Consider the following 14,389-nt stretch of genomic DNA (forward strand, 5'->3'; position numbering starts at 1 on the left):
CCCCCACATAACAGCGTCATCCACAGATCCCCCACATAACAGCGTCATCCACAGATCCCCCACATAACAGCGTCATCCACAGATCCCCCACATAACAGCGCCATCCACAGATCCCCCATAACTATGTCATACCCAGCCGCGTCAGCGGCTCTTATGGGAAAATCCAAGCAAATAGACCTCTAGCACAATTCCCTTAAAATATCGCATCGCACATCGTTATCGCAATTTTTAGGGCCCTAATCGCAATCGCACAAAATTCCCATATCGTGCAGCCCTGCCACAGGGTATGGCGAATAGCCACCAAAAGGGCTGAAGAGCGGGCCAAAAGCCTGGCCGCGTCCAGAGAGGCCTCACAGATGTAAGAGCTGGCGTGGGAAAGTTGTACTGCAATATCTGAAAGTTCCTCCGAGGAGTCCCCAGAGGCGAGGCCTCGACGTAGCTCGTTTGCCCACTCGGTTATAGCCTTGCTAACCCATGTAGAGGCAAAAAACGGGCGCAGGGCAGTGCCAACTGCTTCAAAAGAAGATTTGGCAAAGGATTCCAATTTCTTATCCTTGGGGTCCGAGAAGGAAGCCCCATCCGCCATAGGCAAGGTGGTATTCTTAGCCAGGCGGGATACCGGAGGGTCAACAATAGGAGAGGATGACCACTTCTTTGTCAAATCCTCTGGAAAGGGATATAAGACGTCTAAACATTTCAGCAAAGCAAAATGCCTGTCAGGGAAGTTCCATTCCTTGGAAAGGGAGGAATCAAACTCTGGGTGGTTTTCGGAAAACTTTTGGCGAGCGATGGGATCGCCTGAAGGAAAAACTAGAACCCACAGATGAGGGTGTACGGTCCTCAACCTGTAAGGTTTCTATAACTGCTGCAATGAGATTGTCTACCAGTTTGGAAGACTGGTCCTCCGGTAAGACAAGTCAACGTCTGACAACTTTTCCTCAGAACACGCCTCTTCTAATGAGGATGCATCGGAGCGAGACTCCCTGGGAGGTGACGGGGAGATGGAGGAAACGGGGGACGCAGACGCCCTTCGAGGAGAGGGTGGTCTGGCCTGTTTTGCAAGACGGCCGCGATGGGGAGTAGCAGAGGAATCCCCAGAGTCTGATAGGTCAGATGGTGGCCGCACGGCCAAACGCCCCATCATTTCCACAATGGCCCTGTTGGAATGGGAAACGTCCTGCACCATCTTAGACAGAGAGCGCACCGACTCCGGCTCTACCATGGGCTGGGCAGGGGGGGCGACTGGGACAGGGTCAGAGCCACTTGGTGGTGGAGCAGAGCACGATGAGCAGAGTGGATCCAACTGACTGAATGGGAATTTTGAGCGACAAGAAGCACATGCAAAATGTTGCACGGAAGTGATCGCCAGCTTTGGGGCCTGGGATCTGGGTTCGGACATAGTAAGTACCTGTAGTGAAAGGTAGGAGGGCTAAAGTTAGACCCTGTAGGAAGCGGAGAAAGCGTTCACCTGGCCTGTGTCCCTTACTGCAGCCTGTCCGGAAAAAAAACCTGGTGTCAGAGTCCGCAGAAGTCCTCCTGAGTAGGCGTTGGGCGGTGTCAGAGAAACAAGTGCGAAGAACTCATGCCCCCCCCGGTGATAATGAAAAGGAGAGCTGGCGCACCAACTGACTCCCCTTAGGGATCTCTCCCCCCCACCCCCTGTACAGCGGTGCTGCCACAAGGAGAGGCAGCACCGCTGGGGGGGCCAAAAAGAAGCTTGGCAAGCACAGAGGGCTTCCCTTTACCCCCAACCCCACAGGAGAGCTTTCCACGCCTGGGGGGAAAAGGCTTTGTGGGGCCATACACAGCAAGTAACCTGAGAAGGGTAGGGGGGAAGAAAAAGGTTTAGAGCCAGGAATACTTACCCGTCTGGCATGTTCTGCCCCCCTGGTTTCAGCCAGGTCACCACCTTAGGTGTGTGGCCCCTTGGGGAGGGCTGCTACACCGGAAACAGAGACTTGTCGTGGGCGGCCGTGGTGACCCGAAGGCTGGCAGGATGCAGAAGCTTTAGGAACCTCTGGTCCTCCTTGTCTTCTGGGGACTGGGAAGAAGCAGCAGACTGGAAACAGCTATTTTTTTAATGGACGCAAGAAAAAATGTTGCCTATTTTTATGGACTGTTCAGAAAATTCTGGACAGTTGGCAACCCTGCGTATATGTCACAGACCTCACCCCACGTGTTGCAAAGGGTGAAATCAGCAGCAAAAATTGACATTGTGAAGATTTAAAATCCACACCCCAATTTCTGCATCATGTGAAGTGTGAAATTCTGCTGCTATGGTAATTGCTGCAGACTTTCTGCCCTCAATTAGGAGGAAACAGAGGAGAAGAGAGATCTGCTCTGGAACCGGAGCGCCGGTAGCAGGTAATCTTTCTTTAATCCCTGCAACCTGCCAAAGAGGTTCCCTGTTTCTGAGAACTCCTTAAAAAAATATGCATTGCCCTGGTTTACCAGAAGGAGGAAGCAATGGCTATACATACTGACATCATAAATCAGAAGTGTTTGATGGGGGCTTCATGGTGTAATAAGTTACTATGGACTCCATTCATACTCTCTTTCGCACTTCTTTTCATACTCTCTAGTGAATAACAATATGCCCCCCATTTCCCCACCAGCAAGGCGCACATTCAGTATACCACTCACATGGTGGTGCATTTTAAATTCGTGCAATTGTAAATATTTTCATATATAGTTAAATGTTGATGACCTCAGGATAAGATCTGAATATCTGATCAGTGGCGTCTGACCCCCAGCACCCTGATAAAGTGCTTTTAAAAAGGGTCAAACAATGTTTGGGCGAGCACTGTGGTCTCATCCTCAGGTTGTGTCCATCGGTAACATGGTGTTTGTGCAGCTCAGTTCCATTCAAATGAACAGTACTGAGCTGCGACACCAGGCACAACCATGATACAATGTATGGTGTTGCGCTGATGTGAACAGATATTGGTGGCCTATCCTGAGGAAAACTACTGTAAAGGAGTTGTCTGGCCTAGGGGCTGACAACGCTAAGGGATGGAACTGGTACCCAGTTAAAAAAAGAAAAGAAAAAAAAACTGACCTGTCTTCAGTCCCGCTGTTCCTGGCTGCTTCCAGTCCAGCGGGGACCAGAAGCAGCCGAGAATGGAGCCGCAACGCAGGAACGGCAGAAGTCTGGACAGGTAAGTGTTATTTAACTGGGCATGTCTATCCCGGGTGTCAGCTCTTAAGAAAGAGAACCCCTTTAACAGAAGTATGCACAAAAAATAAAATAAAAAATGTATTATCAAAAGTTAAAAAAATAAAAATCCCGACAGTGAATACATACCTTACAGGTAGATGTTCTTTGATTTTGCCAATCATCCCCATTGATGGGTCCACACGAGCATACATGGTCCCCATAATTGCAATTACCACAAAGAGCCAACTGGAAGGGCTGGCTGGATAAACTCCTGTGATGAAACTGTTCTATAGAGAGAAAGCGTAGAAGAATTACCAGAAGGATTCTGCATATATACATCCGTCTGTCTGTCTATCATGGGGTTCCTGCATGGGACTTTACTTTGATAATTAAGCTGCTCACTGTCCTAAGAGGCATTCCACACACAGCAGTTTTATGGTAGTTATTCCTACTTCTTGACCCACTTCTAGCTTTGGCTCAAACAACTGCTTTAAACCTGCAGTGGTGTTTTCCCAAAAATACAGAAAAGTTACAGCAATAATAACGAAATCTCTTTTTTTAAGGATCTGTTTCTTTCTTTAAACTTGGCATATGTGCCAGCGGTAACCTTATATTGAGTTCACATATATCTGTTGCGTGCGGCGTCCATAGCTGGACAGAAAAACGCTGCATATAGCATATAACACATGCCATGAGGCCTAACTGCTCCCATAATAAAGCATGCGATCGGTCCTTGCGTTAGTTTCTGTACCACCGCAGTAAGGCTACTTTCACACTTGCGTTCAGAGCGGATCCGTCTGGGGTCTGCCCAGACGGATCCGCTCATATAATGCAGACTTGGGATCCGTTCAGAACGGATCCATCTGCATTATATTGTAGAAAAAATTCTAAGTGTGAAAGTAGCTTCAGACGGATCCGTCCAGACTTTACATTGAAAGTCAATGGGGGACGGATCCGTTTGAAAATTGAGCCATATAGTGTCAAATTCAAACGGATCCGTCCCCATTGACTTACATTGTAAGTCTGGACGGATCCGCTTGCCTCCGCACGGCCAGGCGGACACCCCAACGCTGCAAGCAGCGTTCAGGTGTCCGCTTGCTGAGCGGAGCCTGAACGCTGCCAGACTGCACTCAGAATGCATTAGGGCAGGACGGATGCGTTCGGGGCCGCTTGTGAGACTCTTCAAACGGAGCTCACAAGCGGAGCCCCGACGCTAGTGTGAAAGTAGCCTAAGAATCAAAACTGAATTGCCAGATTTGTGAAGGGGCCTTGTAGCCTACAGAGGATATTCACTACAATGAGTAATGGGAAGCTAGGAAGATGACAACAGGCTTAGCTGAGGTACACACTTTTCTGAATGTTTTCTACATGTAGTATTCTACACCTGGTGTGGACAAACTTCTCCTGAAGCACTAGCATAATGGAAGTGATCAATTATAGCTATCTTTATTCACTACATACTGTCAAAATTGTATCCTACCTGTGCTCTCTGTTCTGCCTAAAACCAACATCCTCCATAATCCCAAGGTTCAACTTCCGTCTCTAAGACTTTTCTCAAGCTGCACCAGTTCTCTGGAATGTGCCAACCCTGACAATCAGTTGGCCCCAAAACATATTCAGGGCATACTATCACATTTCCTATCCATCTCGTCTCTGCTCCCCTCTTACTGCATTTTCCCTCAGAACCCAACGTCTTCATCCAACAGTATCCCCCAAACTCCATGCAATCAAGAGCACTTCATGTCTGTACACGCACCCTGGACGGTGAATCTCCTAAGGGCTTGCAGACAGAACCTTCACTTCTGTTATCTGCATAGTTCATTAGTTTGTTACTTGTACGCTCAGGGGAATATACTGATCCAACAAATCCAACAATGTATGCTTCTTCTGCCAATACTACGAGGCCCATTACCTACACCGATTATGTCATGGGCCACGTTACTCACCCTGAGTCGAGCTAGTTTCTTCTTCCATGACCGCAGTCCTGAGAGGTAGACCTGTTTAAGTGCCTCATGGCTCAGACGAAGGTCAATTCCTTCTGGAGTGACCGTAAACTGGAACGCCACAGCCTGGTGGGCTTCAGCCATGTTGTTGCCACTTCAGTTCCAAGCTATAAAGGAATACAAAACACTGCAATTAAATATTTATATTCTTAGCAAATGTTCTTCACAGATGGAAAAGTAGGTGGTAAAAACCTTACTAGCTAAACATAAACTGACCACCATGAGACACAGTGTATCAGAGACAAAAATACTGAAATTATTTTAGAATGTAAGGTTGACAGTGCTGTACCACAAGGTTCTGTACTGGGTCTGTACACAGTTTACTGGCCAGTTTACTGCCTTTATGCAAATACAATTGATGGGTCAGGGCATCATCAAAATGACAGGTCTTGTGGGGTGTTCCCTATTATGCAGTGGTTAGTAGTTACTAAAAGTGGTCCAGGGAAGGATGACTGGTGAACAGGCAGGTCTGGTCAGATCCCACAGAGGAGCTACTGTAGCATAAATTGATAGAAATGTTAAAGGGATTGTGCCACTAACATAAATGTATCCTGCACAGCAGATATCACTGTTATATCACTTTACTCAAATCACAAATTTTTTTAAATACTGCCTTATTCTAAAGTAATTCGCCTATTACACCCTGTAGCAAATCGGTTTCAATTTTCAGTTGCTAGTGGTTACGTCCTGCATTGGAGCATTGTAATGGAGGACACAGGAAGCGATACTGGCAAGAACCAAGGAGCGTGGTTAGTGTCACATGTCCTGCTGATGTCAGGACACATCTCAGTGCCTTAAGGCATACTGGCACAGCAGACACATGACAAACCAGGAAGTAGGATTCAAGCATGGGGGATAAGAGAAAACTGCAAATGAGGTAAATTTGGTAAATCCAAGGAGGAACTGTAACTACAGTAATTGATGAAAATACACCTTAGAGTGAAAAGTAGTTTATGGTTCAAACCTGTTAATGCTGTATATGACAAATAGGTGTCACCCCCTGTGCATGAATAAAAAAAAAAAAGCAGCATGGTCTTATGATGATGGACGGGTGTGTATGTGTCACTTACTTGCACACAAGATGGCACCCAGATGTACTACGGAAAAAAGGTAAGCTGGTGGTGGCAGTGTGATGTTCTGGGCAATTTCATGTGGATGACACTGCAACATGTACTATCTACCCAGACATTGTTTCAGACCAAAAAACACATCTTCATGGCAAAGGTATTCTACAATGGTGGTGGTCCCTTTCTGCAGGATAATATGTACTGACAAAATACAAAAAATCTTTTTCTCTGATCTGTTAGAAAGGGTACATGATGTGAGCTGTAGGGAAGGTAATCCTCTTACCAGTGACTGCATTTGTGAGTTATAACCTCCCTTCTCATTCTCAGCTGTGTCATGTGACCAACACTGACTTTCCATAACACAGTATCTTATGTTTGTACAGGAAGCCAGTTTCTTTATGTATTCTTATGGCAGCCTCATTGTCAGTCTCATATGAATGAATACAGAAACTGACTTCCTGTCCTGTGTCAGTTAGAGGTCAGAGTGTTGGTCACATGACACAGCTGAGTATTAGGAAAGGGAGGTTATAACTCACAAATACAGTCACCGGTAAGAGGATTACCTTCACTACAGTTTACATTATGTAAATTGTGGAAGTGCTACTTTAACCCCTTAGGGACTTAGGGCGTACCGGTACGCCCTGTTTCCTGAGTCCTTAAGGCCTCAGGACATACCGGTACGTCCTAAGTTTAAAAATAGATTGCGGCGCGGCGGGGGTTAATTGTGACAGGATGCCCGCTGAAATCATTCAGCGGGCATCCTGTCACAACGCCGGGGAGGGCGGGGTCATGTGACAGACCAATTCAGACCTGCGGTTTGCGGCGGCGATCGGGCGTGCCATCGGGTCCCCATACGGCTGTGGGGGGGACCTGATGGCATGGAAGGCCGCGCGATGTCTAAGGAAGGCATCGCGCTGCCTTCCGGTGACGAGCCTGTGAGATCCAGCCCCCTGGATCTCACAGGCCGGAAGCTGTATGAGTAAATGAGTAATACACACAGTATTACTCATACAGCCAATACATTCCAATACAGAAGTATTGGAATGCATTGTAAAGGATTAGACCCCCAAAAGTTCAAGTCCCAAAGTGGGACAAAAAAAAAAGTTTTAAAAAAATTAAAAGTTTCAAGTAAAAATAAACAAAAACGTAATTTTCCCCAAATAAAGTAAAAAAAAATTGGTAAAAAATTGGTAAAAAATAGGGGGGGGGGGGGGGGGGGGAGAGTATACATATTAGGTATCGCCGCGTCTGTATCGACCGGCTCTATAAACATATCACATGACCTAACCCCTCAGATGAACACCATACCAATCTAACCGTCACCTCATCCAGCAAAAAATGAGCCCCTACCTGAGACAATCGCCCAAAAAATTAAAAAAACTATGGCTCACAATATGGAGACACTAAAACCATTTTTTTTGTTTTAAAAAAGCTGTTGTTATTGTGTAAAACTTACATAAATAAAAATAAAAAAGTATACATATTTGGTATCGCCGCGTTCGTACTGACCGGCTCTATAAAAATATCACATGACCTAACCCCTCAGATGAACACCGTAAAAAATAAAAACTGTGCTAAATAAACCATTTTTTGTCACTTTACATCACAAAAAGTGTAATAGCAAGCGATCAAAAAGTCACACGCACCCCAAAATAGTGCCAATAAAACCGTCATCTCATCCCGCAAAAATCATACCCTACCCAAGGTAATCGCCCAAAAACTGAAAAAGTTATGGCTCTCAGACTATGGAAACACTAAACACTGTTAACCCTTGCTTTGTAACTGGAAAAAAATTATTAAAATGGAAAATCTGCCAAAAAAGTGAAATTTTGAAATTGTATCTCTATTTTCCATTAATTCTTGTGAAACACCTAAAGGGTTAACAAAGTTTGTAAAATCAGTTTTGAATACCTTGAGGGGTGTAGTTTCTAGAATGGGGTAATTTTTGGGTGGTTTCTATTATGTAAGCCTCGCAAAGTGACTTCAGACCTGAACTGGTCCCTAAAAATTGGGTTTTTGAAAATTTGTGAAAAATCTCAAGATTTGCTTCTAAACTTCTAAGCCTTGGAACATCCCCAAAAAATAAAATATTATTCCCAAAATGATCCAAACATGAAGTAGACATATGGGGAATGTAAAGTAACTATTTTTGGAGGTATTACTATGCATTATAGAAGTAGAGAAATTGAAACTTGGAAATTTGCAATTGTTTAAAAAAATTTTTGGTAAATTTGGTTTTTTTTTTATAAATAAAATTTATATTTTTTTTTACTTCATTTTACCAGTGTCATGAAGTACAATATGTGATGAAAAAACGATCTCAGAATGGCCTGGATAAGTCAAAGCGTTTTAAAGTTATCAGCACTTAAAAGTGACACTGGTCAGATTTGCAAAAAATGGCCAAGTCCGTAAGGTGAAATAGGGCCGAGTCCTTTAGGCTGGGTTCAGACCTGAGCGTCTTTGATATGCGCGTTTAACGTGCGTTTTTGTCGCGCGTTTTTATGCGCGTTTTTTACAATAGTAAACGCGCGTTTGACGCGCGTTTGTGTGATTGACTGCAGTGTCCTATGGCCACAAACGCGCGTCAAAACGCCCCAAAGAAGCTCAAGTACTTGTTTGAGCGTAGGGCGTTTTTCAGCGCGTTCAAACGCGCTGTAAAACGCTCAAGTGAGAACCAGGGTCATAGGGAAGCATTGGTTCTCATGTGTTGAGCGTTTTACAGCGCGTTTGAACGCGCTGTAAAACGCTCAAGTGTGAACCCAGCCTAAGGGGTTAAAGGATGGCTTGAAGAATATGAGTTTAAGGTGATGCCTTAGATTCCCAGTTCTCCAGATCCAAATCCGATTGAGCATCTGTGGAATGTGCTGTAAAAACAAGTGTGATCCATGAAAGCCTAATTTATTGTGGTAGGTATCTGATCATGGGGGTCCAACCATTGAGACCTCCACTGATATAATGTGTCGGCAGATAAGAACCATTTGGCCCATCTAGTCTGCCCAATATACTGAATACTATGGATAGCCCCTGGCCCTATCTTATATGAAGGATGGCCTTATGCCTATCCCTTGCATGCTTAAACTCCTTCACTGTATTTGCAGCTACCACTTCTGCAGGAAGGCTATTCCATGCATCCACTACTCTCTCAGTAAAGTAATACTTCCTGATATTACTTTTAAACCTTTGCCCCTCTAATTTAAAACTATGTCCTCTTGTAGCAGCTTTTCTTCTTTTAAATATTCTCTCCTCTTTTACCTTGTTGATTCCCTTTATGTATTTAAAAGTTTCTATCATATCCCCTCTGTCTCGTCTTTCTTCCAAGCTATACATGTTGAGGTCCTTTAATCTTTCCTGGTAAATTTAATCCTGCAATCCATGTACTAGTTTAGTAGCTCTTCTCTGAACTCTCTCCAAAGTATCGATATCCTTCTGGAGATATGGTCTCCAGTACTGCGCACAATACTCCAAATGTGGTTTCACTAGTGCTCTGTAGAGCGGCATGAGCACCTCCCTCTTTCTACTGGTAATGCCTCTCCCTATACACCCAAGCATTCTGCTAGCATTTCCTGCTGCTCTATGACATTGTCTGCCTACCTTTAAGTCTTCTGAAATAATGACCCCTAAATCCCTTTCCTCAGATACTGAGGTTAGGACTGTATCACTGATTTTATATTCTGCTCTTGGGTTTTTACGTCCCAGGTGCATTATCTTGCACTTATCAACATAAAATTTTAGTTGCCAGATTTTTGACCATTCCTCTAGTTTTCCTAAATCCTTTTCCATTTGGTGTATCCCTCCAGGAACATCAACCCTCAATCTTTGTGTCATCAGCAAAAAGACACACCTTACCATCGAGGCCTTCTGCAATTTCACTGATAAAGATATTAAACAATATGGGTCCCAGAACAGATCCCTGAGGTACCCCACTGGTAAGAAGACCATGGTCTGAATATACTCCATTGACTACAACCCTCTGTTGTCTGTCCCTCAGCCACTGCCTAATCCATTCAACAATATGGGAGTCCAAGCTCAAAGACTGCAATTTATTGATAAGCCTTCTATGTGGGACAGTATCAAAAGCCTTACTAAAGTCTAGATAAGCGATGTCTACTGCACCTCCGCCATTCTATTATTTTAGTCACCCAATCAAAAAAAACAATAAGATTAGTATGACATGATCTCCCTGAAGTAAACCCATGCCGTTTTTCATCTTTCAATCCATGGGATTTTAGATGTTCCACAATCCTCCTTAAGTATGGTTTCCATTAATTTCCCCACTATTGATATCAGGCTTACTGGCCTATAGTTGCCCGATTCCTTCCTACTACCTTTCTTGTGAATCGGCACAACATTTGCTAATTTCCAATCTTCTGGGACGACTCCTGTTGCCAGTGATTGGTTAAATAAATCTGTTAATGGTTTTGCTAGTTCACCGCTGAGCTCTTTTAATAGCTTTGGGTGTATCCCATCAGGCCCCTGTGACTTAATTGTATAAATTGTAGACAGCTGACTTAGAACCTCTTCCTCTGTAAAGACACATGCATCAAAAGATTAATTGGTCTTCCTCCCTAACTGAGGTCCTTTTCCTTCATAAAGACTGAACAGAAGTATTCATTGAGGCAGTCAGCTAGTTTTTTATCTTCTTCCATATACCTTCCTTCTTTTGTTTTTAATTTGATAATTCCTTGTTTTAGTTTCCTTTTTTCATTTATGTATCTGAAGAATGTCTTATCGCCTTTTTTCACTGACTGAGCTAATTTCTCTTCTGCATGTGCTTTAGAAGCTCTTATAACTTGCTTGGCCTCTCCCTGCCTAATTTTATAAATTTCCCTGTAATCCTCGTTTTTTTATATAATTACTAAATGCTATCTTTTTGTTTTTAACGATTTTGGCCACTTCTGCTGAGTACCACAGTGGTCTCTTCCTTTTTTTGTTTTTACTGACTAGCCTAATGCAATTACCGTATTTATCGGCGTATAACACGCACAGGCGTATAACACGCACCTTCATTTTAAGGGAAATTTCAGGAAAAAAAATAAAATTTCAAATTGTACTGCTATGGGGTGGGGGGATCTGTGGATGGAACTGTTATGGGGGGGATCTGTGGATGACACTGCTATATGTCATCCACAGATCCCCCTCATAACAGTGTCCCCCAATACACCGGCCCTCTGCTCACCGAAGTATTTATAAACGTGAATCCTTATCCTGTTATTAAGCTGCCCTCTCCCATGTTCCCATGTCCCCCCTGTATCCCCACAGCACTTACGATTCACACGCTTCCATAGCAGGCAGAGCGGACGGCAGCAGTAACGTCACTCACTGACGTCGCGCGTCTGCTCCGCCTGCTTCATTCATAAAGGGGGCGGAGCAGGCGCTCAACGTCAGTGAGTGACGTTACTGCTGCCGTCCGCTCTGCCTGCTATTGAAGCTTAAGTAAGTGCTATGGGGATACAGGGGGGACATGGGAACATGGTAAAGGGCAGCTTAATAACAGGATAAGGATTCACGTTTATAAATACTTTGGTGAGCGGCGGGGCCCGGTGTAAGAGTACAGTGACTGCACCGGGCCCCGCCCCTAGTTACGGACTCCAGCCCCTCCTCTCTCCCGGCTCATACAGCGCAATGAATATCGGCGTATAACACGCATACATGATTTGCCCCCTATTTTCAGGGGGAAAAAGTGCGTGTTATACGCCGATAAATACGGTATCTGTTGCCTTCAATAGTGCCACTTTTAAGTAGTCCCATTTCTCCTGGACTCCATTGAAACTGTTCCAATCTGATAGGGACTCGTATACCACTAATCTAATTTTAGAAAAGTCAGTTTTCTTTAAATCTAAAACTTTTGTTTTTGTGTGGTGTGACTCAGTTACTGTACTTATAGTAAATCACACTGGCTGGTGATCACTAGATCCCAAGCTTTCACCTACAGTAATATCATATACCAAATTCCCATTTGTGAATACTAAATCTAAAATGGCCTCCTTCCGGGTTGGCTCCTCAACTACTTGCTGTAGAGATAATCCCAGTAGGGAATTTAGAATATCTGTACTCCTGGCAGAACTATTTTGGTGCCGGAGTCCCAGGAATGAATGCAGCGGCTGTCACGCATATGCACTGTCTCTCTATTGAACTCTAGGGGTCTGCAGAAGAGAAGCAGAGTACAGAGTTTGGTACTCTGCATCAGTCTCAGAGTTGAATGGAGCAGCAGCAGACATGCGATTGTGGCTCCATTCACTCTGACACCTCACTCTTGTGAATGGTGAAGGTCCTGGTGATCAGACCTTCACTGATCAGATATTTATCTCCTATTCTGTGAATAAAGGATACATTTCTATGGTAAGACAACCCTTTTAACCCCTTAGTGACCACACACTTTTTTTTTAATTGCATTCCAAGAGCTATAACTTTTTTGTTTTTTCATCAATGTACTTGTATGAGGTCTTATTTTTTGCAGGACAAGTTCTAGTTTTTAATGCACCATTTTGGGTACATGCAATGATTGATTAAAGCCAGCTGTTTAGCTAAAACCCCCATGTTTACATTACTAAAAAGGCGTATTAGTGGTCACTAAGGGCTTAAAGCCTTCACAACCAACTCTGTACATGTATGGTGGAAGCTGGGTCTTTAAACATGGCACCCGCTTGCGAGTGCAGCAAGCTCCATAACCACTGGGTTTCTGCTGTTTCACAATATCTGCATTCAGCGATAACCCCTCGTCTTTTCCCGGGAGCGCTTCACTCCCTGGGCCCGAACGGCTCCCTCAGGCTGAGATCAGGGAAACTGTTCCTTGGTGGTGATAGGCCGGAGCCTGTACAAACCTGTATCACAGGTATGTTCCAATGTTGGCCTTCAGGTGTCAGTACAGCATTGGAATATAGTAAATTTCCCATACACTGATATATGAAATCGCACTAACGATTACATGCTCAGGTCCCCTAGAGCGGCAAAAAAAAAAAAATATAAAAAAAATTGTAGTTTTCAAGTGTATTGGAAGGAGCCTCCCCATTGAAGTGAATGGGACAACTTGTAATTACACCTGCTCACCGCTGCGATGTCGACGGCGAGCAGGAAAACAATGAAGGGAAGGCAGCGCTCACAGGGAGCACGGCCTTCTCTTCAACCAGCTGATTGGCAGACCCCCACCGATCTGATATTGATGACCTATCCTGAGGATAGGTCATCAATATTAAAATCCCAGAAAAAGTTATAGTTAAAGGGTTTCTGTCACCCCATTAAACCGTTTTTTTTTTTTTTCTTTACTAATAATCCCTATAGTGCGATCTCATGATACATAAGCAAATTAATCATTTTGGTTCAGTAGAATTTGCTAAAAATCGATTTTTAAAATATGCTAATTACCTTGCTACCAGCAAGTAGGGCGGCTACTTGCTGGTAGCAGCTGCATCCTCCGATGGTAATGACGCCCCCTCGGCATGCTGATTGACAGGGCCAGGGAAGGGAATCGTTCTTTGCTGGCGCTGTTAGAATTTGAAATCTCGCGCCTGCGTCGTACCTGTCTTCAATCGGGGCAGGCGCACTGAGAGGCGGCCGCTCGCTCGACCGCTCCATCCTCAATGCGCCTGCGTCGATGACGTCATCAAGTACACCCGGAAGAGAAGACGCCGGCATCGCTGGAAGGAGGCGGAGAGTCTGGTGACGTCGCTGGATGCTCGAATCAGGTAAGTATGTACATAATAAGCATGCTGCCACAAAAACCACCAACGAAATGGGAATAAATAATTTTATAAAAATGACAGTTATTAACACTATACCACCAATGATTATTAATAATAAATCTCTTCCGGGTGTACTTGATGACGTCATCGACGCAGGTGCATTGAGGATGGAGCGGTCGAGAGAGCGGCCGCCTCTCAGTGCGCCTGCGCCGATTGAAGACAGGTACGGCGCAGGCGCGAGATTTCAAATTCTAACAGCGCCAGCAGAGAACGATTCCCTTCCCTGGCCCTGTCAATCAGCATGCCGAGGGGGCGTCATTACCATCGGAGGATGCGGCTGCTACCAGCAAGTAGCCGCCCTACTTGCTGGTAGCAAGGTAATTAGCATATTTTAAAAATCGATTTTTAGCAAATTCTACTGAACCAAAATGATTAATTTGCTTATGTATCATGAGATCGCACTATAGGGAATATTAGTAAAGA

At 44.5% G+C, this 14,389-nt stretch overlaps 1 protein-coding gene across 10 annotated transcripts in view; it reads right to left on the reverse strand.

Annotated features, from left to right (window-relative positions):
- CPT1C (carnitine palmitoyltransferase 1C) overlaps window positions 1-14,389 on the reverse strand; it is an 82,988-nt gene that overhangs the window by 47,289 nt on the left and 21,310 nt on the right. For all 10 annotated transcript variants that reach the window (XM_040433723.1, XM_040433715.1, XM_040433709.1 and 7 more), the window contains exons 2-3: window positions 5,104-5,267; window positions 3,305-3,444 (exon numbers count right to left, since the gene is read on the reverse strand). In XM_040433723.1, coding sequence (XP_040289657.1) covers window positions 3,305-3,444; window positions 5,104-5,244 — 281 coding nt within the window. In that variant the 5' untranslated portion in view covers window positions 5,245-5,267. The remainder of the gene's footprint in view (window positions 1-3,304; window positions 3,445-5,103; window positions 5,268-14,389) is intronic.

Source organism: Bufo bufo, chromosome 1, assembly GCF_905171765.1.
Source record: "Bufo bufo chromosome 1, aBufBuf1.1, whole genome shotgun sequence".
Classification (NCBI taxonomy): Eukaryota; Metazoa; Chordata; class Amphibia; order Anura; family Bufonidae; genus Bufo; species Bufo bufo.